Below are 27,320 nucleotides of genomic sequence, written 5' to 3'. Positions count from 1 at the left end.
GCACAGCATGTGGATTCATCTTTTAGAGGAACCAGAGGTCATTTATCAGCTCACAGCAAAGAGAAGCTCCATGTTTCCTGTAAATCCTCACTGGAGGTCTCCAGGCTCCGACGGTGCGTTTAAATGAAGTCTGTAAAACCTGCCGCCCTCCTCTGGGTGGATCCATGAAGACAGAAGATCAGGAAGAACCAAAGAACCATCCGTGAAAACGTTCCATCTACAGATTTATTCCATGGATCTGCATGTTGAAGCTGACGTCAGAGACCAAGACGTGGACCTCAGGCTTCTCTAAAGGCTTCTACCATCCTAAATAAATAAACAGACTGTCAGAGGGCAGCGGACCGTGTCTTTTTAAACTCCACACACAGCTGAGCCAGCAAAGAGCAGAAAAGCTGTGAAAACACATTCTACTAAGTTTAAATTCATGAACAGCAGTGATGAAGGATCATGAAGCTGAAAGAACGTCTGACAACACAAGAAAAACAAAAAGAGCCCACTCAGAATGCAAACGACACAAAACAACAAAAACAAGACACAAACTACAAAAAGGAGACCAAAATAAGACGCAGAGGGTCTTTAAAAACAGAAATACAAAATGTCATTTATTACATCATTTTCTGTAAAACCGATTCAAAGACGTTTCAACCTGTTGTCCCAAATGGAAAAGCTTCAAACAGATAAAATGGATGTTTGAGGGTTGATTGGAAGGAAAACATCTGGTAGTTTAAAAAAAAAGATGTTTAACGTGAAGTTAAAACTCAGCTTCAGATAAATTAGTTCAAACATGGTTCAAGGAAGTGTTTATTCTGTAGTAAGAAACATGTGAAAGCAGTGACCAGAAGATGTTTTCTGTTTCATTTCCAAACCTTCTGCTTAAACATTACAGATTTCAGCTGTGAATTCTCAGTAAAACAAACTAACGGATGATTCCTGGAGACCAGTTTAAACATTCAGGACTTTTGCTTAAACGAGTCGGGCAGCAGAAAAGGAAGTGAACGAACACTTAGAGGTGAAGGAGGAGTAGTCTGGGTGGGAGGAGGAGTCGTGTTTCCTGGAGTTTAAAATGAGAACAGGAACAGAATGGAAGAACCTCTGTGAGAGGAGCACTAATTAATAAAAACATGAATAATAGGATGAACATCACAGCTGTACAGAGAAACCTTCTAGAACCTCAGCTTCACATCTGCTCTCTGGGTGATAACTATAGAAGGTCATTCATTAACGTTCTGCATTCATCATCTCTGCACCGGTTCTTCCTCACGTCTATATTTAACATCAGTGGAGCTCTGGAGGAGATATTAGTTCGTCTTTAGGACCGTTTATATGACAAAAAAAAAAACACTAAATGAGCCTTTATATCCTAAAAGTGCATTTTAAGGCTTTTATTTTGGAGAGAAACTGTAATTTGTGTCACCTGGTGAACAAAACGGCACAATTTTTCAAGAGAAAATGATCTGTAAATGATAAAATAAAAGAGCGTTTAATCCTCTGAACCCCGAAAACCCGCCAGCAGGTTTGAAAAAAAAAAAGACCTTAATGAGAAGATTTATGAGATAGAACTGGTAAAAAACTGAATCATATCTGAGAGAATGGTTGGATTTTCACCATTTTTCTGAGAGAAACTGTAAAAACTGACGGTCCTTGAACTAATCATGTATTCTATTCTGATTTTATTCTAAGTGTCTCCATTTTTTTTAAAAAAAACACCTAAAAATAAAAGGTTTGCTCTGAATAAATTCAGTAAAAGTGACAGAGGAAAATAAAAGCAGCAGAAACAGAAGAGAGCAGCAGGAGGTCAGACATTCATGCAGCATGGAGAAACATCTACAGTCTGTTAGTACAGCTGCATGGTTCCAGTGTTAACCGACAGGTTGGTGCACGCTTTAGTAAAACAAATGATGGAGTACATGAAACAGATTTAGTGACTTATGGCCTTTAAACATTTCTGATTCATCTTAGACCTGCTTTAGTCATTCTACATTAATTTCAAGTCTTTAGGGAAAAAACAGTCATTCTGAAAACGTGTCGTTTTGGACTCATTTGGACATTTTTTAATCATTCTGGACAAATACTGAGTCTTTTTGGACGTTTGTTTTCTGGGACAAGCTGGAATTCTGGACTAATAAAAAGTAATCTGGTAAAAGTTTTAGGTTTTGTTTGACAGGTTTAAGTCACTTTTGTTCAGTAATTTTGAAGCATTTCTAACGTTTTATTTGGTAAAAATGTGACTCATTTTGTTGAGGTAAAATAAACTTTTAAAAAGACATTTCTGGGTCCTCTGTCCGTCTTCATGGTTGTTCTGAGTCCACAGAGAGCAGTAAATAAACGTCCAGCAGCTTAAAGTCTCTGTTCAAAATGAGTCTATTCACATAAAACTGATTGTTTGCCCTCATATCTGAACAGGAGAACAGCTGACCGTCTCTTCCCTTTACTGCAGCTCCTCTCCGGCCTCCAGCAGAGAGTAGCGGTCCTGGTCCTGGACTGCGGTCCTCAGACTGGACGGGCCCTGAGGGGCCCCCGGGCCAGGATGCTGGTCCCTGGTGGATCCGGGCAGAGCCGGGCTTCGGCGCCGACCATCCCGACCCAGATGTGTGCTGATCTGAGACGAACGGAGGCTCCTCATCTGGCCTCGAACTCGAAGCTCGTAGGTCTCCACCGAGGTTTTCCTGTACCTGAACCACACATCTGGATTGAACTCACATCTGGATCACACTAATTAAAGATGATTCTACTTTAATGTAGATTCTTTAACAAAATGCACTACTTTATTTTCTCCATGTAAACTAGACTGGAAAATACTTCTAGAAGAATCTTCTTTCACTCTACTTTTTTCATTTTTTGCTGTTATTTTACAGATTTTCCTTTTTTCCCTGCATAGCACAGACAAAATCTATAAAATCACAGAAAAATATATTAATTTAATGTTAAAAACTGGCCCATCTGTTGATAATGTCAGCACCAAAAATCTGATTGGTATAAACAGTAATCTGTTGATTTTTTTTTTTTTTTTTTACAGTTTTGAGTTCCTCCATTTTCATTCTATTTAAATCAGCTAAAACACTATTTTACAGATATTTGCTATTATCAAAATATCAATATCAGTGATTAAAAATGGTAAATATATATATATAAACATACATATATATATATATATATAGTTATTTTTACATTTTTTTCAGTTTTGCTAAAACAAAATTAGAATATTTTATAAAATCACAAAGAAAGTGTAAATTTACAAAAAAAATCCGTAGAAAACTGTAAATAATGTCATCATAATTCTGTATTTTTATAACTTATTCTTTTGCAGTGTTTGAGTATAAAATTAGACCAAATTTACTGTATTTAAATGAGTAAAAATGTTATTATTGTACAGATATTTGCAGTGATTTATAAAGAAAGTCATATAAAATACAGATTAAAAAATTAAAAATAAACTTTTACAGATTTTCTTGCTCATAAAATTGCATAAAAAGTATTTTACATGTTGACTATTAAAAAAATGTAGTTTCTGTTGACATAAGTTGTTTTTTATATGTAGAAGTAAACTCCAGAATGTAACATCACACAGCTCTAGTATTCATACAATAATAATAATAATAATAATAATAATCTTCTAACACATTAAATGTTTTTCTGTCTGTTTGAAATGTTTAAAGTGTGTAGCAGGTGAACTATTATCCAGGTGAAGGACTCCACAGACGCCATGATGATAATAATAATGAAGAATCATCTAAATGTAAACAGACTCACATTCTGAGCAGTAAAGAGGACAGAACCACAGAAACAGAGGAGGCGGCCATCGCAGCTGAACCCATCCAGGGCTGCAGAACCAGACCCACCGGCATGAACACTCCTGAAACCAGCATGCATGCATTCATTCATTCATTCATTCACACCAACAGAGGATCAGCAGTCTGACAGTGTTCATGTTTTATCAGACGTGTGCAGAACCGTCCTGTTATCTACAAGGTTAGTAAAAACCAGGCCGGTTAGCTCAGCTGGTCAGAGCGTGGTGCTAATAACAGGTCATGGGTTCAACCCTCATACTGGCCAAGAAGCCATAAAAACAACCTGTAAAAAACTCTAATGTTAGAGTGATCATTAATAAAGTATTGATTTCTGTTTGATTGTCACCAATGAGTCTATTTTATGCAACACATTTATTGTTTTCTTTAATAAATTTGGACAAAACCAATCATCAACCTGCCAACATGTTTTAATCTTCTAATTTTTGCTGCTACTACTACTGCCCCTCCAAGCATCAAAGCTAATGTTAGCCACATTAGCCACATTAGCCACACAGGGCGCTAACAGTGAGGATTTTCCTGCTGTTGTGGGGACATTAGCATCAATAATAGCAGCAGGACCTCAGATGAGCTGCTCGTTCTGATTGGTTCACCTGGAAGCAGTGAGGGGGCGGAGCTACACAGGGTTACAGCTAAAAGACTATTGGTTCCTCAGCTGGAATTTAAAACTGAATAAAACTGCTCCAATTGAAAAAAATGTCTTCAGACTGTCACAGGTTTGATTTGAACCTCAACATATTCAGAGAATAAAACAGAATAAAACGTGTTTTCACCACGTGTGATCGTTCAGACTCCAGGTTGAGTCCCGTCAGCTCTCACCTGCAGCCACTGGGATTCCCACCAGGTTATAGACGAGGGCGAAGACAAAGTTGATCCGGATCCGACGGACCGTCTTCTTAGACAGCTCGATGCTCGCCACCACGTCCAGCAGGTCGTTCTGCAGAGAAAGCTTCAGGTCAGACAGTTTAAAGATTCCACCGAGCCTCCAGAGCAGGGGTTCAACGTGGAAGTGCTTTGTTTCTCCTTTTTGTCTTGTTTGTGTAATTTATGTAATTATTTTGTTGCATTTTTGTCTTTTGTGAATTTTTTTTGTCTCTTCTTAATTAAATTAGGAGTTGTGGTTATTTAAAGGTTGTTATTCTGCGATTTTGCTGCTCCGACCCTCTTGAGCTCAAACTGGGCTGAAAGCAGAACCTGAACTAAGATCTACTCTCTCTCATCCACCTACTCGGATCAGGACGATGTGTGCCGCCTCGGTGGCCACGTCGGTTCCGGTGCCGATGGCGATGCCGACGTCGGCCCGTGCGAGGGCGGGCGAGTCGTTGACGCCGTCCCCCACCATGGCCACCCGCAGGCCTCGCTCCTGCAGCTCCTGGACTTTAGCCACTTTGTGTGACGGCAGAACCTCAGCGAACACCTTCCTGATGCCCACCTACGGCCGAACCAACACCCTCAGTTCATTTTACAGACGTCCTCAGGTGTCCTCAGGTATAAATGTGTGAGTTCTACCTGAGCTGCTATGGCTTTGGCCGTACGTCTGTTGTCTCCTGTGATCATCACCACCTCGATGCCCATGCTGCTGAGCGTGTGCACCGCTAACGCCGACTCTGCTTTCACTGTGTCAGCGATGGCGAACATGGCGCACAAAACACCTGCAGAAAACACACGACACAGGTTTACTGGATGTTTGAGGATGACCACAAACAGGCTGGGTGAGCAGAAGAAGTGATATTTATCGTGTTAATAAGGTTTGTTCAGTCAACAATGTGCCCATTTTTAGGACCAGTTTTTGAACAAACCTGGTCCACAAAGCTACTGAAAACCAGGCCGGTTAGCTCAGCTGGTCAGAGCGTGGTGCTAATAACACCAAGGTCATGGGTTCAACCCCCATACCGGCCAAAAATCTGCAAGAACTGACAACATACTGTAATGTTGGTCTGTTCCTCGTTCATAAGTCTGTTTCTCTGTACCAGATTCAGTTTGTTTCTGTAAAGGTTTGATCTAAAAACTCCTCAAAGATGGAGCAGTTAGCTCACATAGAGTGTGATGCCAGTGAAGAGCAGCATCAGAGACCTCAGAAGGTCATCTGGTCCTCACCGTCTATGGCCACCAGTATGGCCGTCTGTCCTTTGGTTTCGTGACTCGACATGGCGGCGTCCACGTCTGCTCCGATGTGGTGGCCGTTCCTCCTCATCCACTCCCTGTTCCCGATCAGGACCGAGTACGGCGCTGCCTCAGCTGGAAGTCAGAAAATAATTAGATCAGCTGTAACTCAGTGAACTTTGAAGCAAAACGCCGTCATCTGAACGGACAAACGTGACATTTCAGATTCACAGAAGAGAAAAATGTTTAATCTGAGATGAAGAGATCCATCCAGTGTTTCTGTAGGAGATTAGCTGAAGTCTTATCTCTATAAATATAATAAAAACAGCTCATTTAGCAAACTGTAATCATTGTCGTCATGTTCAAGTTTCAATTATAAGGTGTTTCAATGGAACTCAAAAAAGGATAAAAGATGACTAATTACTTTAAGTTTTTAAGTGATGAAAGCTCCTTTGGCTTTCCTAAACAATCCATTTAAAGCTATTATATTATGTAGTCATATGACAAAAAAGTCAATTACTTCATCCCCTGAGCCTTTCTTTGTCACAGTTTAAGGTTCATTCTAGAAAGATTTGATCTAAAAACTCCACTAGCACAGAGTAGTAAAGTCATGAGTTCATCCTGCATACAATCAGATCAGAGAGTTGTTCAATCCCTCAATGTGCTCATTTTACTTTACACAGACAATGGCATTAGTAAACAAATTTATCCAAAAAAAACACCTCAAAAGCAGGCCAGTTAGCTCAGCTGGTCAGAGTGTGGTGCTAATAACACCAAGGTCATGGGTTCAACCCCCATACTGGCCACAAAGTCCTCAAAGCAGCATTTAACACCCTTAAAAATCTAAATATCAGCACGGCAGGCAAACAAAGCAGTAATTTCTGCTGAATTCCTTACCACCAAACCAACATTCTGCACCAGATTTTGTGGAATTTTCAAACAAATTTGGCCAAAAAACTCTGAAAAGTAAGGCTGGTTAACTCAGCTGATCAGAGCCTGGTGCTAATAAGGTCATGGGTTCAACCCCCATACTGGCCAGTGTTTGACAAGAAAAGGACTTTATTTGTCCACTTCAAACGAGATAAAAGATCATAATAAAGTCACTTAAGGTTACTTGGAGCTCCAGTCAACGGTTTATTGCAGTGCTAGCTCCAGTCAACTGTTTATAGCAGTGCTAGCTCCAGTCAACGGTTTATTGCAGTGCTAGCTCCAGTCAACTGTTTATAGCAGTGCTAGCTCCAGTCAACGGTTTATTGCAGTGCTAGCTGCAGTAAATGTGTTATTGCAGTGCTAGCTCCAGTAAACGGTTTATTGCAGTGCTAGCTGCAGTAAACTTGTTATTGCAGTGCTAGCTCCAGTAAACTGTTTATTGCAGTGCTAGCTGCAGTAAACTTGTTATTGCAGTGCTAGCTCCAGTCAACGGTTTATTGCAGTGCTAGCTCCAGTCAACATGTTATTGCAGTGCTAGCTCCAGTAAACTGTTTATTGCAGTGCTAGCTGCAGTAAACGGTTTATTGCAGTGCTAGCTCCGGTAAAAGGTTTATTGCAGTGCTAGCTCCGGTAAACATGTTATTGCAGTGCTAGCTCCAGTAAACGTGTTATTGCAGTGCTAGCTGCAGTAAACGTGTTATTGCAGTGCTAGCCCCAGTAAATGTGTTATTGCAGTGCTAGCTCCAGTTAACAGTTTATTGCAGTGCTAGCTCCAGTAAACGGTTTATTGCAGTGCTAGCTCCAGTAAATGTGTTATTGCAGTGCTAGCTCCAGTCAACGGTTTATTGCAGTGCTAGCTGCAGTAAACGTGTTATTGCAGTGCTAGCTCCAGTAAACGGTTTATTGTAGCTCTAGCTTTAGTAAATGTGTTATTGCAGTGCTAGCTCCAGTCAACAGTTTATTGCAGTGCTAGCTCCAGTAAAAGGTTTATTGCAGTGCTAGCTCCGGTAAACATGTTATTGCAGTGCTAGCTCCAGTTAACGGTTTATTGCAGTGCTAGCTCCAGTTAACGGTTTATTGCAGTGCTAGCTCCAGTTAACGGTTTATTGCAGTGCTAGCTCCAGTAAACATGTTATTGCAGTGCTAGCTCCGGTAAACGGTTTATTGCAGTGCTAGCTCCAGTCAACATGTTATTGCAGTGCTAGCTCCAGTAAACATGTTATTGCAGTGCTAGCTCCAGTTAACGGTTTATTGCAGTGCTAGCTCCAGTTAACGGTTTATTGCAGTGCTAGCTCCAGTAAACATGTTATTGCAGTGCTAGCTCCGGTAAACGGTTTATTGCAGTGCTAGCTCCAGTCAACATGTTATTGCAGTGCTAGCTCCGGTAAACATGTTATTGCAGTGCTAGCTCCGGTAAACGGTTTATTGCAGTGCTAGCTCCGGTAAACGGTTTATTGCAGTGCTAGCTCCGGTAAACGGTTTATTGTAGTGCTAGCTCCAGTAAACGGTTTATTGCAGTGCTAGCTCCGGTAAACATGTTATTGCAGTGCTAGCTCCAGTACACGGTTTATTGCAGTGCTAGCTCCAGTTAACAGTTTATTGCAGTGCTAGCTCCAGTTAACAGTTTATTGCAGTGCTAGCTCCAGTTAACAGTTTATTGCAGTGCTAGCTCCAGTTAATAGTTTATTGCAGTGCTAGCTCCGGTAAACGGTTTATTGCAGTGCTAGCTCCGGTAAACGGTTTATTGCAGTGCTAGCTCCGGTAAACGGTTTATTGCAGTGCTAGCTCCGGTAAACGGTTTATTGCAGTGCTAGCTCCGGTAAACGGTTTATTGTAGTGCTAGCTCCGGTAAATGTGTTATTGCAGTGCTAGCTCTGACCTGCAGGGGTGACCTCCCCATCAGGCAGCAGGCTGCTTTCATCGGTGGTGGCTCCGGGCAGCAGGAACTGTTCCTCATTTTGTTGCAGCAGCAGATGTTCTACGTTGGAAACCCGGCAGCTGATCCCACAGCCAGGAACCGCCTGGAAGTCCTGGCAGTATCCCAGCACCTCAGAGCCCAGCTCCTGTTGGATGTTCGCTGCTGTTATTCACTGCTGAAGCTCCACTGAGCAGAAAACAGGACAGAAACCAGCCTCCCACCTCTTTGCAGTGTTTGGCCACTGCCAGGCCCAGCGGGTGTTCGCTGCTGGCCTCCGCCGTGCCGACCAGCGCCAGGATCTTCCTCAGCGGCATCCGGGCCATCTCCCACAGAACCAGGACCCGAGTGACCCGAGGAACACCGTTAGTAATGGTACCGGTCTTATCAAACATCACCACATCGATCTGAAGACACAGACAGCTTTTAGACTGATTCAGGCAGTACCACCTGCCACCACAAGGTGTCAGTGGTTAGTTAGAACAGATACAGAGCGGAGGTTAGAGTCAAACTGGACGGATCAGAGTAAACAGCGGTTTCTATCAGACCACTCTGTCACTGATGGTGCATCAGTTAGAAGATTAGTGAGGATCAGGTATGTTGTCGTCCCACATACCTGCTCATTACAGGAACTGTTCCATCAGTAAAACATGCAGAGGAGCTGTTTATCTTTCACTTTGTTGTTTTGACTGGAGGAGAAGCTTCAGTGAACACAGATCTTATCAAAATACTGCATTATTCACATCATTTACAAGCTTCTGCAGCTCTACAAAGATGTTTCACCACAAAGAAGTTGTCCTCCAACTAGTTCTGAGCCCTGCTGCAGTGAATATATTGATCCCATTTGGTTTATTTTCCTGTCTGTGATGTTGAGCAGCTGAGTCAGTCCTGGATTCATGGTTGTGCTGACGAGGTCAGAGCTTTTGTTTTGGTAAACAAAAATATAGTTATTTATAAAGATATGTGTGTAAATTATAGCTGGATTTGTTTTTAAAAAGCTGCCCGTCATCCCACTGTTTCTCCAGGTGAGGTCTGAAAATAAAAAATATGCCAAGAATTTTTTCTAAAAAATTTTCTACCAATATTTTAGTTTCAGAGCTTCAACTCATTATAAATGCTCAGTTATGAAAGTGTACCAATTTGTTCATTTTTGTTAGTTGCTTAGTGTTAAAATCTATTCTATGTTTAGTTTAGTATTACTGTGACATGAGGCTGCATGTGGTTCAAATTATCGCTGTATTTTGCTGTATTTTTAACTATACTTTTTGCTGTATTTTTAACTATACTTTTTGCTGTATTTTTAACTATACTTTTTGCTGTATTTTTATATTTTTTGCTGTATTTTTAACTATACTTTTTGCTGTATTTTTATATTTTTTGCTGTATTTTTAACTATACTTTTTGCTGTATTTTTAACTATACTTTTTGCTGTATTTTTAACTATACTTTTTGCTGTATTTTTAACTATACTTTTTGCTGTATTTTTAACTATACTTTTTGCTGTATTTTGACAGTATTTTTATGATATTTTGACTGTATTTTTTCTTTGTTAACTTGTGTTCAAACGTATAACTTTATACGGAAGCTTCTATTTTTGTTTTTTTATTCTAATTCACCCACACTCAGACTTAACGTGCTAAAACAACGTTCTGGAGGTGGACCAGGAGGAATGTGATGATCTGAAGTTTAGGTCAGATGTTCCTCCACAGACTCACCTGATGAGCCATCTCCAGCGGTGGTCCTCCTTTGATCAGGATCCCGTTCTGAGCTCCGACCCCGGTTCCCACCATGACGGCCGTGGGGGTGGCCAGGCCCAGAGAACAGGGGCAGGCGATGGACAGAACCGTGATGGAGGCCTGGAAGGCGAAGCGGACGATGACCTCGGCCTTGGAGATGTTGGGGTTGTAGCCCTGCCAGGAGAACGTCAGAACTTCATCAAAGCTGCTTCTGTTCACCGATCAAAACATCCACCTGATTTTTGAAAGTTTGTTTTGAACATTTCTTTTTTTATTCTCTTTTTAGTCCATAAAGAAGTCAGCAGATGAACAAACTTTCTTTCAAATGACATCACAAACTGTTCTTCTATTTTGTAAACGAACAGACATGCAGAACGAGTTTTTAAAAACAGAACACACTGGGAAAAGATAAAAATACTGATATTCTCCATCCCTCAGTAGTCTCTGTATATCCTGTGTGATCCAACGTACCGGGAAGTTCTCCTTCACGATGTCAAAGTTGACGAAGCCGATGACCAACCAGACGACCAGCGTCAGCAGAGAGACGAAGACGATGAAGGGAACAAAGTATCCGCTGAGTCTGTCTGCAAACTGCTGGATGGGAGCCTGAGAGGACATAAACGCTGGATTTATACCAAAGAAATCATCGACTTTTATTCATCTTTGGTGTCATTTTCTTTGTGTCATCTTTAGAAAACTTATTTAAAGGACTGAATGTTAAATATATTAGTTATTAAAACACAAATACGACTGTTTTCGTGATGTTTCCATGTGTGAAAGGTCTTCTCACGTTGGATATTCACAGCTCAGAGTACAAGTTTGATGGATTTACCAGAAAATAAACTCCAGACTGCTTCTTACCTTGGAGGTCTGAGCCTCCTCCACCAGTTTGACGATCTGAGACAGCGTAGTTTCAGCTCCGACATGCGTGGCCTCCACCAGCAGAGATCCGTGAGCGTTGATGGAGCCAGCGATCACCAAACTACCGGCCTTCTTACTGACCGGCATCGGCTCACCTCACCGACAGGAAGGAAGAGACATTTTAAGAACCAATAAACATTTTGGTTTCTGTTCATCACAGAGGAAGAAACTATATTGACTTTTCTGTCCTGATTTGTGTGAATGAAAGTCCAGTCTTTGTTCAAAATGTTCCTCTGTACCCCCATGTAGAAATTCCATTCCAAGCTTGTATGAGATCAGGCTGATCTAATCTAGAGCTGGACAATAAAATAGAAGTTGGATCCTGGAAGGTGAAACAAAACCAGTTCCTTCTGATCCAGATTAAACCTTCAGAACATCTGGATCCAGCTGTTTTTACCTGTGATCAGAGACTCGTCTGCCATGGAGCTTCCCTCCACCACCTTCCCGTCTACGGGGAACTTTCCTCCGGGTACGACCTTGACGATGTCGCCCCTCTGGACCAGCTCCACCTCCACCTGCTCCTCACTAAAACACAGCAGAGCTTCACGTGGAGCTGCAGAGCTTTTTACAACGCTGCTGTTTATGTGGCGAGTCTGACCTGATGACGGAGCGGTCGGATCCCAGAGTGACCACGGTGGCATCGGCAGCCTGCAGAGACATCAGCTTAGCCAGAGCTTCAGAGGTTTTACCCTGGAAACGGACAAACCCAGTCAGTGGACTTTCATGTGTGTTTGTTGGAGGATCTGTAGTAAAAACGGTTTTCTGACTGTTTCAACAGCAGGTTGGAGCCCCAGTGGATAGTACACCATCCGATAGGAAAAATATATTAAAATATACTAAAAAATACAGTAAAATACAGTGAAAATATACTAAAAAATACAGTAAAAATATATTAAAATATATTAAAAAATACAGTGAAATACAGTGAAAATATACTAAAAAATACAGTAAAAATATATTAAAATATATTAAAAAATACAGTGAAATACAGTGAAAATATACTAAAAATACAGTAAAAATATATTAAAATATATTAAAAAATACAGTGAAATACAGTGAAAATATACTAAAAAATACAGTAAAAATATATTAAAAAATACAGTGAAATACAGTGAAAATATACTAAAAAATACAGTAAAAATATATTAAGATACTCAAGATACAGTAAAATACAGTGAAAATATACTAAAAATACAGTAAAAATATATTAAGATACTCAAGATACAGTAAAATACAGTGAAAATATACTAAAAATACAGTAAAAATATATTAAGATATGAAAATATACTAAAAAATACAGTAACAAATACGGTAACCTGCTGGTGGACGTAGAAGCATGTCATCTTTAAAAAAATTTTTTACTAACATTACACCATGTTTTAGAGCCAGAAACTGTAAAAACAGAAATAATTGGCAGATTTTAAACAATTCTTGATCCATTTAGCTGTGACATGGAGGGCCAACTGGAAAAATGATAAAATCAGTGTAAAATTGTGATATTTCACTCAAAAATTCTCCTCCTAAAATAAACCATGGCTCAAACTAGATTGTGTAAAAAAGTAAATTTCCCACTCCTCTGTGCAGCCAAGAAGCTCGTTATGGATCAGCTGGTGGCACAAATTCAGAGTTCTCAGCTGAGCAGGGTTAGGGTTAGAGTGAAAATGAACCGACAGCGAGAAGAAAACAGCTGGTAGTTCAGACATATTTTAATGTAAAAACTACACAGTAAATACCAACTTCTACGGATTTATATGCATTTCCGCTCCCAGTAATTTCATTTTTGTTTCTCTGTTTTCAGGATGATATTTCCTGTGTTTTTATGATCGTGTTGCCGTTGATGTTCAGTAAATCAGTAACTGACCTATAAAAACATCTGAGAAGGCGAACAGGAAATGAAAACACGGCAGTAAAACCCTCAGAGCAGACATCATCCGTTCTACCTTTGCCACGTGCTCCAGCCATCGCCCCAAAGCGATGAAGACGAACAGCATGGGCGGCGTGTCGAAGAAGGTGACGGGACTCTGGGCGGCCTGCTCGGCCATGGCCACCATCAGGACCACGCAGGAGTAGACGTAGGAGATGGAGGTGGCCAGAACGATCAGCACGTCCATGTTGGCGGTGCGGTGCTTCAGAGAGCGGTAGGCCTGGATGTAGAAGTACCTTCCACCGAAGAACTGCAGAAACAAACACAGAGACATGGAGATTAATGTGAACGATTAGAGGGTCCTCCTACCAAAGACAGCTTAGCCCTCCTGCTGTCCTCATTTACAGACACAAAAAATACTGTTCCCTTGGCTGAAATTAATTCAGAGATTCAGCAAAAAAAAACATTCTCAAATTTCTGAACATTTGCAAAACCTTCAGGAAGAAAATTCCAATAATTCCTGAAAAGCTTCCCTAGAAAGTTTTATTTAAAAATCCCCCAAATTTGGCAAAGAAAATTCTTCTAAATATGTTCAAAAAATGAGTAAAAACCTTCCAAAAAAATGCTAAAAATATCTAAAGTGATTCCATAAACATCAGTAAAACTTCTCATATTTTCTTTAAGAACATTGACATAAAATCAACCAAAATCCAGAGAATTTCACTGGATTTTGGTTGATTTTTATGTGAATGTTCTTTAGAAACATTTTTAACATTTATTTTTTCCACCAAAAAATGTTCAAAGATTTCCCAAAAACGTTGAAAATGTGGACATCAGAAGTTTGACTGTGGAAATGCATTTTTCCACATTTTCAAGCTTTAAAACGGGTCAGTCTGTTCATGTGAAGCAGAGCCGTGAATGATTAAAGCTCCTCTTACCTGCACAGGTGTACAGAGCAGGAAGAAGGCCAGGTTGAGCAGTGAGAGTCCTGGCAGCAGGTTCTGGTCCTCAGGCATGGAGCCTCCATGTTCCTGGTGCTGACTGTCCATCACCATCATGTAGATCATCAGAGCCATGACCGGCAGGCCGAACAGCAGGCTGAGCAGGAAGGAGTTCCTCCACCTGTACAGGTAAGACAGACCTGTTGGTTCACAGAAACGAGGCAGAAACATTCTACCGTCAGCGCTGAGTGTGTGGATATAGTTTTAATGTCTTTAAATGCGATAAAGCACTTTGTGTTGTATTTTAATTGTATGAGAAGTGCTGTATAAATAAAGTTTAATTTGTTTTGATCCTCTTCTGAGGCACGTTATCTGCTGTTCTACTGACTGCATTTAAAGATCAGGCTCTCATCTTTAAATGTGCAGGCAGGTGTTAACACACACAACAAATGGATTAGTGACAAACTGCAGTAACACAACCAACAGAAGCATGCAGCCCCAGTGGCCTAATGGATAAGGCACTGGCCTCCTAAGCCAGGGATTGTGGGTTCGAGTCCCATCTGGGGTGACTTTCCTGCTCTAAAGGCTTTCAGAACTTTTTGTAAACATCATATATTGTGAGGACAGCGACACCACTGTCTGTTTGATTTTTCTACTCAATGAGAGTCACGTCTTTCCAACAATGCCAGTATTTATCTGTAAAAACAAAGGATTTCCAGATTTTCAATGTTCTGATCTGTGACACAGTTCGATCTTAAAAACCAAAATCACTTTATTCTGCGTGTCGCTTTTTAAAATTCTCCAAACACACATTTCTTGAGGTCCTGTACTGGTGGCAGAGTCCGACGTTTTACGACAAAATGAGCACGACTGATTAATTTTTTGGTATTTAGTGCAGAATGAAATGAACAGACCTGGTTAAAGGACCGGTCCGTCAAAAAGAAGGAACAAAAGAACCTCCTGGTTGTTTTTTTGTTGCTGTGAATTGTATCTTGACTGTAAAAGATTTACTACGGTGAACTCCTAGGATTTTTTGTTGTTTTTTGTGTTGTGTTGTTTTTTCCTGTTCTGAAAAAAACATAAAAAGAAAGTTTAAAAAAAACATAAATTCTGAGGGTTTTCCGCTGAACTGCAAACAGTTTTTACAGAGCAGAGAGGAGACGAGTCTGGAAACGCATTTAAACTTTAAATATCTGAATAGTTATGCTCTGCAGAGCTTCTACTTCCACCTCTGGGCTCCTTGAAAACTGCTGAACGTGTTGATTTGATTCCAGGTTTTTTACATTTTTGTGAAACAAACAATCAAATAAATGTCAGTTAGTTTTTTCTGTCATTCTGTGTGTTATCCTGTACATGACACACGTCTGAGTTCTCTCTCCTTCATCATGGATGGATTAGATTACAGTTAAACATGATTTTCAGCAGAACAGTGCAGCTGGTTCATATTACAGAGGTCGATGGATTCAGGAATCATTGACTCCATTACTTACTGTTTCTCTGCTTTATTCACCAGTGTCTGTGCTTTTTAAAGGTTAGCTGCTTTAAATAAGATCACTCTAAAAGAGGTACTTGCTGTCGTATTTCTTCAGAGTGGTCGAGGTTGTTTTTGAATCCTTTCTTCACCAAACTCGCCTCGAATCCCAGACTCTGGAAGCACAAACATCAACCATGAAGAAGTGTACAAACTCTGAGATAAATGTGAACAAGACGACATGGTCATCAATACCCCCCCCCCTCCACATGTGATGTCTATGAGTCTATAGAGAAAATAATGATAAAGGGCCATAACTCTGTTAAATATTATCGCACAGGTCTCATTTTCGAACCTGATCAAGGTGTCCATGGTGTGAAGCTACACACTAAATGTTGTAATCCTAGCTGTCATAGTTTCAGAGAAAAGCTGTCCCCTTCATGACGGACAGACAGACGGACGGAGGCCAAACCTATATCCTCCTTTTCCACTTCATGGAGGCGGGGGATAATAATTTAAATACCTGGATGATCTTGATGATGTCTCGAGGTCCGAGTAAATCTGGGTTGAACTGGATGTGAGCTCTTTTGGTTGCCAGGGTGACCGAAGCCCCGAGGATCCCTTTGGTCGTGTTGAGTTTGGACTCGATGTTGTGCACGCAGGACGCACACGTCATGCCGGTGATCTGAGGGTGGAAAACGCTTCAAATACAGACCAGAATTCATTTCAGATCCTGCAGAATGAGAGGACTCACAGTGAGCTCCAGTTTTCCTCGTGTTGCTTCTTCGTCTTCTATCAGTTTGGCTCCAAAACCCAGATCCTGGATCAGCCGAGCGACACCAGCAGCATCCAGGACGTCTGGATCGTACTTCACCTCCGCCTTCCCAGCCATCAGAGACACCAGAACGGAGACGATTCCTGCAAATAAAACAACTTATTACTCCATCAGTAACCCTCATTCGATTCGCTCCTCGGTCCAAACGCTGCAGGTAAAAGCGTCTCACCTTTGTGTTTGCGGAGGTGCCGTTCGATGTTGGCCACGCAGGAGGCGCAGGTCATCCCCGACACGCAGACGAAGCATTTCTGCACTTTGACCTGAGGGGAGCTCTGAAGGCCGTTTGCAGACGGTCCCTGAGATCCGTTTACTCCTGATTTACTGTCAGAGAGGTCAGGAGGTCCAGAGGTGTCAGGTCTGGACTTGTCAGGAGTCTGGATGCTCTTTGGAGGCTCTGAAAGGAGGAAGACCAGCGTGAGGATGGACCAGAACCAGACAGGAACACTATCACTGTCTGAGCTGAAACTTCCTGACTCAGTTTCTGCTCCTTTAACCATAACATTAGTATTTCTAGCATGCTAGCTTCACACTGTTTGGTCCTTATTCTAACTGAGCTGAACTAAAACTACAGATATAAATGTGATTTTAACTAATTACATGGTGTCTGGACAGATTTTCCAGTCAGAACGACAGATAGAAGCAACAAAGCTAAATGGAAACGTGGCACTTTTTATTTACTACAAGCAGAAAAAACAACCACCTATGACCAGAGTTTGTTTACCTGGATGGATTTATGTTCACTTTGGTACCGATCTATACTTTCTACTTTAAGCTTCAGCTGCATTAAACTCCACCCTGACAGGAGAATCTACTGATTAATTCCACGTCTTGGCAGCTGTTTCTGTCATTAAAGCCCCGGCCGGCAAAGAGCCCTCTGATTCGCCCTGGAGAGCACACTTGTGTGGTTTCCACGGTAACCAGTGGAAACTGAGTGGAAGTGGATGTCGAGGGAATATCGTGTTGGTCTGAAGCTACACGCAGGACTTAAAGCATAAATAAACCAGATGTTCTGTGATTACTTCCTGTCTGATAAATGGTTCTGTGTAGAAGTTCTCCTGAGAACATCTTCACCTCTCATCTACTGGACTTCCTGGGTGGGACGACAAACATTCAAAGAACGTAAAATCTCTCAACAGCGTCAAACAATGGGTGCTTTTCTACCTCCAACCAGCTGAGCTGAAAAACCAGTTCAGCTCCAGTTTGTTCCAAAATCAGCATCTCTGCTGGCAAAGACCAAGTAGAAATAAAAGAGGCAGAGCTGAGGAATGGAGATAAATACTGTTCTACTGCTCATCCTGTCAACTAGCCTCACCTCTGTCTGTTCTGTGTATTCAGAATGTGATTTTAATAAACCAGGTTTAGACTGAAACGGCAAAGAGACGAAAAACGGTCAGGAAGAGACGTGAACACATGAAGATATACATGATTATAACTCCATGCAAAGAGAGATTCAGGGGACATTATGAAATGGAAATGAAAGAATGAGGAACAAATAAGTTCAGTTTCATCCACATTCATCCTCAGTTTATCATTTCCACATTACAGCTTCCAGATCACAGAGTGTCTTTTTGTAATATTTTGTCTTTTTTTCGTCCAACTTCTGTGGTTGTGATCCTCCAGTAAACCCTCCATGGTTCAGCTCCAGGTGACTAAATGTTGTGTTTCTTTGTAGACACTCTGTGATCTGGAAGCTGTGATGTGGAAATGATAAACTGAGGATGAATGTGGATGAAACTGAATTTATTTTTCTTCATAAATCTCAGGTTGTTCATGATGTTTAGTAAAAAGATAATTCCTTAAATGTGAACATTTTTGCCCTGAAACAAAGAAACCATTAGGAGTTGTGGTTATTTAGAGGTTATTATGCTGTGGTTTTACTGGTTCGACTGGTTTTACTGGAGATCTAAATGGGCTGAATGTGGAACCAGGACTAAGATGAGTCTGACTCTCCTGGTCTAGAAAAAGTTTTTCAGGCACTAAATAAAAAAACACTTGTTAACTAATTTAGAAGCATTTTCTATCCAAACTGGTACAAAGAGCCTGGTGGAAACCTCAGACAGACTGATGCTTAATGTTCTACATAAAGGCCCAGTACTGATTAAAACCTCGGTACCGCTGAGCGATGCGTCGAAACCCATCTCCTCGATCGCTGCCCTGAGCTGCTCCGGATCCGTCAGACTCGGGTCGAAGGCGATGGTTCCCTTTTCCTCCTCCAGAGACACCACGATGGACTGAACTCCGCTCAGGTCAGAGATCCTCCCTTCTATGGACCGAACACAAGAACCACAGGTCATCCCTCCGATCCAGACGGTGGTGGTCTGGGGGAACAGGTTCCTGAAACCTCCTGCAGGATCCTCAGGTAGTAAAGCAGCTTCAAAGCCCAAGTCCTCGATCTTCTCCCTCAGCTTCTCCTGAGAAACCAGAAGAGGCTGAAACACGACCACCACTGAGTTTTCTTTAAGAGACACCTGAACGTATGACACTCCTGGTAGCTCCAGCATCTGCTCCTCGATGGTCTTCACACAGGACTGGCAGTGCATCCCCTCCACCCGGCTCTGCACCGCCGACTCCACGCTGTAGCCCAGCGCCTGCAGCTCCAGGACCATCTGTTTGGTCGTAACCACCGAGGAGTCGTAGTCCACCTGGGCCAGGCTGTCGGGAACAGACCAGGACACGGAGAAGACTCCATCCAGGCTGCAGATCCTGGTGTCAACTTCCTGGATCTGGACCTCTGAGGTGAGTCCTGGGAGTCTGAACGTGGTTCTGGAGGCGGGTTTAGGTGGAGGACAGAGCTCAGTCTGGATCTCAGACTCGTAGGCCAAGTTGTCAAAGCCTCGTTTGTCAGAATCCGGATCATCTTCCTGGAGAGACGAAGGAAAAACCATCAGTTCAGCTTTTTACTCTCCTACCAGGACTCACCATGGAGAGGAAAACACTGGAGGATATTATTGGGTTGACGCTCCGCAGTCTTATAAGCTGATCCATTTTCAGCAGAGTTTCAGCTGTTTAAAGGAACATATCACTGAGTCATTTCAGTCATATTTCTCTCCTTTTGGACACTTTTCCAATCATTTTATTGTCAATTTCTGTCAAATTTCTGTCAATTTAGACTCATTTGAAGTCATTTCTGCTGTATTTTGAGTCATTTGAATCATATATTTGTCATTTTGATCATTTTTATGGTCAACTCAAGTCATTTCTGACACCTTTCAGTCATTTTTCTCATATTTATGTCAATTCAGTCATTTGAGTCTGATTTCTGTCACTTTAGATCAACTTTCAGTCATCTCTGACATGTCTGAATCATTTCGATCTCAGTCTTTGTCTTTTAACTTTCAAGCAGAAATTGTTGATCTCTCAATAATGAGAAAGTTTTCTAGCCATCATGAGGTGTTTTACTTTAACTATGTTGTCACTATTATGAGATAGTATCACATTTTATGAGGATCTCACTATCACAAATTAAAAATCTCATAAATATATAAATCCATATAATCTCATAATATCTTGTAGAAGATATCCCATTATAAGTGAATTTAACTGAAAATAAATGCTGCCTCAGTTTAAAACAACCTTTTTGCTTTTCTAAAGTAAACGCATCATTTCTTTGGTGTCGGCTGCATCCATGTTGGAGATCTCGTGGTTTTATGTCGTCTATGTTTCTGAGTTTATTGCTGCAAGAACAAAAACAACAAAGACTTATTTTTAATTTCCTGTCAGCGTGCCGACCCCGTTTACTCTGAAGGTTTCTATCCATCGAACACAAACTGAGGAAACATCAACAGAACACCTCCGTTTTCTCTTCACTTCTCAGGTTAACTTTCATTTAAACCCTCAACAAGTTCCTCTGAGTTTCATCTTCACCTGCTCTGGTCGTAAACCCCAAACGTTCTAACTCTTGTTGGGAAACATCTGGTCCCAGCAGACTCTTCTAAACCAGAATTTTAACATCAGGGAGACTGAAGGTTAAATTTTAAAACAGTTATCCCTCAGAATGAGAAAAGAAGCTCCAAAATGTAAAGTTTAGTTTCTCACAGGTGCAACTTTAAATAAAATCTTGTAGAAGTTACTCAGCTTGGGTTCTTCACATCTAGTCTCTAAAATTGTGTAGGCTTAGTACCTGTTCTATTTGTTATTTCAGTATTTTAGTGAAAATTAAAACCACTAACAGTATCTCAACTGCTGCAATTAGATCTTGTTAAATAAAAGCTGCCTTTTTCATATTAAATCCTGCATTTTCAGCAACTTTTATTCAAATATTAAACACTTCAAGATCTTCAGGACCATGAAAATTTGCTCTCAGATGTAAGTTTAATAACCTCTGGCCTGTTTTTTTTGGGTTGTCTGCATAATCAGGCGAGAAGTCGTTAAAAAGGAAAATATCTGGACTGATTTTAATCTGCAGAGAATCTTTAATCCACACTGGCTGGACCGGTTCCTGGTTCCTGGTGAGCAGAACTTTAAATCTGAGTTTCTGTTTTCAGTCGTTACCTGAGCCTGTAGGAAACTAAAAAAAGTAAACTAAGTTAAACTCCCACTAGGCGACTCTGTCCCCTGTAAGGTTGTCCTCTGAAATAAACTGAACTGCAGAGTCGGTTTGGGGCCCAAAACCCACATGACCGGCCCTCATAAGCCTCCCAGCGTGACTCCGCTTACAGACACCTCGCTGGACTGAACCAATAAGAAGAGCTGCCTGGAATCACTTCAGTTTGCAGGAAAATCTGAACAGAAATGAGTCAAAACTTCTCAGCAGAGGATGTGTTAGAGCCAGTCAACTCTATAATAAAGGCTCTGCTGCAGCATCGTGCTAAACATCACCCCAGATGGGACTCGAACCCACAATCCCTGGCTTAGGAGGCCAGTGCCTTATCCATTAGGCCACTGGGGCTGCATGAGAGAGGCTTCATATTCTCTTTGTAGAAATTATACCGGCATGTCCACTGAACTACGACTGCTGTCAGTGTTGGCTTGAACACCAAGAAAACAAAGAACAGATCATGTCACAGACGGTGTCTTCTTTCCATAATCTGACACATTTCTGGCACCTCTCACTCTTGTTTTCACCACCACTACAGGAACTATCACTGCTCTGACAGCTGTAGATTTACACCACCATGGGGTTTTGCTTCAGTACAGTTAAAGAAACAGTTAAAACAGAAAACCAGTCAGAAGCTTAAATAAAAAGCTATACCAGGATAATTAGCTGTTAGCATTTAGTAGCATAGCTTTCAGGAGGTCTGGTGTTGATTTGGTTTGTAATTGAATATTTAGTGGCCAAACTACTCAGACATCAGAGCTGTAATGTTCTCACTACAGTTACGAGAACTCCACAATGGGATTTAAACCCTGAGCCCTGTCTAAGAGTCCAGATCCATTAGACCACTGGGGCTACAGTTCACCTCATTATACACATTAAAAAAATAAATCTCCTTCATGTTCAATATTTGTCCAGAGACCAGAACTACCGCTGTGAGGTACAGTAGAAGCAGAGAAAAGCAAACACTGAATTATTGACTGCTGTTCAAAGTGCAGCGCTCCAATAAACCTCATCAGTCAGGAAAGTCCACATCTACAGTCTGCTGGGAGTTTTTAGGACAGATTCTGACTCTGTCTGGTTCTACGATCACACAGGAGTTATTTGAAGATCTTCCTTCTTGAGCAGAAACGTTTTAGATGCCAAACTGCATTCTAACGCAGTGACATGTCCTGTATGTAATGATAGTTTAATCTAATCTTATATCAGAAAACAGTAAAGGGAATAAAAGAATTTACTTGGTTCTGTAGTGTGTGGATAAAAACATGTACTATTACTAGTACTTTACATGCAAAACAAGCAGCTCATTGACCAACAACACAAACTGTATCCTGAAAATGCTAAATTAAGAGCCACAAGAAGCATAGAAGAGCTGCTGTTGTCCTTCACATCATCTTTAAACCATTTCAAGGCATTAAAAACTAAACATTCAACATTTACTTTAAAATTTCAGCACAATTCTGTCATTTCTAATAAGAGATTGAATGTATTATTTAGTCTAAAATTACTGTAATATACAGATTTTGCAGAGAAAAACGTGCACTTACTTGCTAAATGAAATAGATTCTTGGAAAGATGTTTTATGACACCAATATTTTGATATTTATTCAAGCTAATTAATGTCCCTACATAACTTAAATCACTTTTAGAAGGTCTGGTGTTCTTAGTGTGCTTTGTGTCGTATAATTTAAAATTTAGCATGAATCTATTACAGCAAGTTCAGTTATTCAGATATCAGACCATCAAAACTGTAATTTACACATGAAGTTTAAAACATAACGCACAAGAGAGATAAATGCTATACTGCTCAGCTAGGCTAGTTAGCTTGTAGCAATTCAGCTTCGAGCTTCATTTAGCTGTTTTACTACTCGTGTCCCAGTTTTACTACAAATTAGTCTGCTAAGGAAGGCTAATTAGCGTTTGGCTTACTCGTTTTTAGCTAGCTGGGGAAGTGCTACATTTGTTACTCATGTTTTTGTGGCATAAGTTAAAAATTTGTCTTTTTTCCTGTTTATTTATGTGGTAAAACAAACACAGTCAGACACATAAAACAGGAAAACAGTAAATGAAATACAGCTTAGCCACATAGAATTAGAATGAATCCACAACAATCAGAAGCTAATCTGCCTAAGGTAGGCTAGTTAGCGTTTAGCTCAACGGTTTTTAGCTCGCTGTTGAAGTGCTACGTTTGCTCGTCGTGTTTCTGCGGCAAAAGATAATAATTTGTCTTTGTTCTTCCCATTTCTGTAGTAAAACAAACACAGTCAGACACAGAAGCATCAAAACAGTAATTTAAATGCAGCTTAACCACATAAAATTATAATTAATCGACACGAAACAGAAGCTAGTCTGCTATGGTCGGGTAGTTAGCTTTTCGTTAGCTAGCTTTCCCTGTCAATCCTCTTTCTACAGTTTTTTTTTTCTTGCTTTTGGCTCTTTCTGGGGGTTTTTTAAAGTTAAGATTTATATTGGGGTGACTATAAGGAGTTCAAATGTATTATTTTGTCTCAGAATAATCATAAAATGCAGATTTTGCAAAGAAATCTGTGGCACTAATTCCTAAATTAATTTTGGAAAGATGTGCAGGTCATCAAAGCTTCTCACATTTGTTTTACCTAATTAAGGTCCCTACGTAACTTCAGCTTGTTTTACATTATTTAAATAAGAGTAATTGGTAATAAACAGGTGTGCTGCCTACCTGCATCATGACTGTCTACTCCTCTTCTCGGCTTTTCTTTTGGCTGCCGCATATGAATATGTCGGATGATGTGTTGCGTTTATATAGAAGATGAAAAAAACAGGTGATATTGGTTGGATGTCTGTTGCACCAATCAGATCTCTGCTCTGAAAAATCTACCTGTTAACGTCTACATCAGCATCACTGATTGGCCTTGATGAGGAAGAAGGTGAATGTAGGAACCTGAAGGCAGCATCTGATTTTATTAAGAGGTTTTCAGTTAATTAAAAGCACCGCTGCAAACACCCATCTCAGGTGTTTTATTCTAATTTAAACGTTTTAATAAATGTCTTATTGTTCTAACGAGCAGAAAATTTATTATTTTACTTAAACTGATGGTTGGAATATTCACAGCGATGCACAAAGTCACTGAAAAAGTCTCAGATCTAGAGTTAAAAAGGGCAAATTTTAGCTTTTTTCATTTTCATTATCTACAGGCTGGATAGCAACTAATTAAATCTGAGAATGTGAAGAAAAAACATGAGATGAAGCTGCAGCTGTCGATCAACCTGCGTGTGTTTAATTACGCTGAATGACTGGCATGATTGCATTACATCCGTCTGGCTTCTGTCCAAAACACAAACAATAAGCACATTCAGCCTGTGTTAGCAACCAGAGTATAGATGTTACACATGATAAATGAGCACGTTTGTTGAAGGGTTTCACTTTAGAACAATTCATCTTTTGTCCAGGGAAACAGAAAATTAACAGATCTGACAGAAATATGAGATTCTAACACTTTAAATCCAGAAAAGTTACATTACACTTGAAAACTCCCAACATGCTGATTTTCACCACGACTTTAAGAGGTGCAACCACCAAATATTTCACAGATATTCAAGAAAAGTCAGAAAGATTCTCAGTTATTTGCTTAATCTGCAAAAAATTACTTTCAGCTGGATTTATGGGGCAGATGGTGACTTTAGGGAGGTCAAAACTGCAGTGAAATGAACATATCAGCCAATATTCTGCAGAGTTCTACTGAAAAATGCTGTGAACCACCACTGGACTCCCCACCATCTGCTCAGCTGTGATCTGTTCTCTGCTACATGTGCTGCAGAGCGTGTTTAAACAATGGACACGACTGAGTATTTCTCTGCATTCTGGAATGAAACGTTTTCATCTTGGCCCATCTGGACAACACACTTCTTTACTCTGAGGAGATTCAACACAACTTAGAACTAACTTTGTCCATTTTTGTCATTTGATGAATCAATAAATCGACTGCTATAGAATAATGTACTTTAATAGTTTAGAAAAAGAATCTAAAGCTGTCATCTGATTTCATAACTTATAAGAAATATAAAAAATGTGAACGTATTTACATATTTTATTCATAATACAACAACCTTTGAACTAATTTGATCACTTTTTTCTGTCCTCTGATCAATGCATCGACTAATCAACTGTAATCGTTTATTTTTTTCAGAAACTGTCATTTTATGAGGTTTTATGTGTTTTCTGTACTGAAATGTACATTTTGTGAGATAAATGTAGCGTCGTAAAGCATGAAGGTTGTGGGGAACAAGTTGAACACTTCACAATAGTTGTTGGGTCAATCTAACCTCCAAGACAGTAAAATTCTCCACATTACTGCCCTACAGAAATAGAAAAATGGTTAAAAGTTCTAGTTTGGTGAGAGAAAAGTGTATTTTAGGAACTTAAAATACAAAAACATCAATGTATTCAAATGGATTTATTCTACTTCAGTCTGAGGAAATCTGAGACTGATTTTGATATTTTCTTTTTCAGTAATTTGTTTAATTTATATGAAATCCTGATGAGTTTATGTGGGGTTTTTTGCTAAAAGGTTCAGTATCATCGTCTGAAATGTCACCACACAGCTGTACTCGAGTAAATGTACTTAGTTACTTTCAAATGCTGCTCAGCTGACAAAAAAGCTCAAAGAACGATGTGGAACATTTCCTCAAACCTCCAGATCAGTAAAGTGTCAGAGCGCTGCCACTATGGAAGCAGGAAAACAGCTTAAAGTAGGAGAGAGTAAAGTGCATTTTAGAAACTTAAAACTGCAAAAAAAATCTATAATTCCATTCATTTATTTCTATCCAAACACGTCTTCTTTACGCTGAGGAGATCAGACACTGGTTTTGTCCAAATTTAACAGTTTAATTCACAAAAGTCTGATATTTGAGTTGTAATTTGAGCTTTGATCAGTTTAATGGAATAAAAGCTTCTGAAAGTTACTTGAGTAAAAGTACTTCGTTACTTTCTCCTGTTCAGACCAAACTTTCACATTAAGACTTTTAAACTAAAACAGTCAGAGGAGCAGCTGCAGATGTCTGCGGGCCTACCGTCCACCGTGGCGCACAGATCCTCCCGGTTCCTCCCGGTTGGACCCCGCAGCCGCAGCCCGGTTTACACTCCACCATGCGGATCTGCTCCTCGGCCCCGGACCGACCCCGGGCCCCGGTCCTTATGTCCCTTATGGGAGACATTGGAGAGAACATGTCGGAGCCTCTGCTTCAGATTCAGTTTTATCTGGACCGGAGAGCTCGGAGGGCAAAAGTCCGCGGCGGGCAGCGGCTCGTTCCGGGAGATAAGAGGAGCAGCGGCGGAGCCAAACGTCATGGTGGACCTCTGAGCGGCGGGCTGGAGGGTTGGAGGGCTCCAGGTCCGGGGGAGGCAGGAGGGAGGCTGGGGGAGACCTCCCACCACATGACCCCTGCATGGAGGGCACAAAGAGGCGCAAAACGCTGCATGGAAGTACCCAAAACCTCCATGAAGGCTCTGAGGTTAGACTCAACTCCAATTCTGTTTAAACTCAGGAATAAAAAACCTGGAAAACAATAAAGTATTAAAAGGAAAAGTTCATAAAACTGAGCAGCTGGAAGTAAAATCAGACGAACTTAAAGATATAAAAGATATAAAATGAAGCTGAAGTTGTGCAGGTTAGAAAATTGAATTTATATCAAACATCTGTACGGTTTTCTACAGTTATTAGTTATTAAAGGGTTTGGTAGAGTCATTTAAGATCAACCGAATTTTTACCTACAATAACTTCAGAATATTTAATGAAGCCAGCTTTTAACTTCAGACTATGAATATTTGTCAAAGTTTAGATTTTACCACTGATTATATATAGTAATGATCATAGAATGAATCGTGTCTATTAGATAATTCTGGTATCAAATACAGGTAAAAATGATCCTTTCATCGTGTTTACCTTCTAACCACCTCCCAACATCATGATTTGAACCTTAAATGATCTTTTAGACGTTTTTTCTGGTGAATTATCAGAAACAAACATCCAGAAACCAATGACTGTTTCTACGACTCTAGATCTTAAAGTACGGCAGGTTTAATGTCAAAACTGTGACACATCCCATAATACTGATGCTCAGTCATTTTAACAGAATTAAAATGCTTTTCATCAGTTTTTTATCTGCTGTATTTATGAAGTTCTGAAGCTCAGAAATGATAGAAAATGTCATTAAAATGTGAAATTTGGACCAACAGTCTGGACACACCTTCTCACTCATTTTATTTGTTTTCTGCATTGTAGAGTA

General features: G+C 40.4%; 1 protein-coding gene, 1 long non-coding RNA gene and 4 other non-coding genes across 6 annotated transcripts; 4 read left to right on the top strand and 2 right to left on the bottom strand.

Annotated features, from left to right (window-relative positions):
• Positions 1–581: 581 nt before the first annotated feature.
• Positions 582–26,686, bottom strand: atp7b (ATPase copper transporting beta). Its single transcript, XM_051943289.1, has 21 exons — positions 26,106–26,686; positions 18,636–19,383; positions 16,692–16,916; positions 16,442–16,605; positions 16,211–16,372; positions 15,790–15,863; positions 14,214–14,397; positions 13,352–13,585; positions 12,010–12,101; positions 11,809–11,936; positions 11,352–11,506; positions 10,962–11,096; positions 10,470–10,664; positions 8,979–9,161; positions 8,719–8,902; positions 5,904–6,044; positions 5,316–5,458; positions 5,035–5,238; positions 4,626–4,743; positions 3,751–3,853; positions 582–2,672 (listed from the first exon to the last, which is right to left on the bottom strand). Exons 1-21 carry the CDS (start codon positions 26,259–26,261, stop codon positions 2,429–2,431), a joined length of 3,972 nt encoding a protein of 1,323 aa, XP_051799249.1. The 5' UTR covers positions 26,262–26,686; the 3' UTR covers positions 582–2,428.
• On the top strand, positions 5,632–5,705 carry trnai-aau (transfer RNA isoleucine (anticodon AAU)). The gene has a single exon. It is a non-coding gene; the product is annotated as a tRNA-Ile (tRNA).
• Positions 6,642–6,715, top strand: trnai-aau (transfer RNA isoleucine (anticodon AAU)). The gene has a single exon. It is a non-coding gene; the product is annotated as a tRNA-Ile (tRNA).
• LOC127532185 (uncharacterized) lies at positions 9,029–14,340 on the top strand. The gene is made up of 3 exons (XR_007939574.1): positions 9,029–9,129; positions 13,210–13,549; positions 14,222–14,340. It is a non-coding gene; the product is annotated as an uncharacterized LOC127532185 (long non-coding RNA).
• On the top strand, positions 14,712–14,784 carry trnar-ccu (transfer RNA arginine (anticodon CCU)). Its single transcript has one exon. It is a non-coding gene; the product is annotated as a tRNA-Arg (tRNA).
• Positions 21,338–21,410, bottom strand: trnar-ccu (transfer RNA arginine (anticodon CCU)). The gene has a single exon. It is a non-coding gene; the product is annotated as a tRNA-Arg (tRNA).
• Positions 26,687–27,320: the final 634 nt, after the last annotated feature.

The sequence above is a fragment of the Acanthochromis polyacanthus genome, chromosome 22 (assembly GCF_021347895.1).
Source record: "Acanthochromis polyacanthus isolate Apoly-LR-REF ecotype Palm Island chromosome 22, KAUST_Apoly_ChrSc, whole genome shotgun sequence".
NCBI classification, from domain to species: Eukaryota; Metazoa; Chordata; class Actinopteri; family Pomacentridae; genus Acanthochromis; species Acanthochromis polyacanthus.
This window is presented reverse-complemented; position numbering and strand designations above follow the sequence as displayed.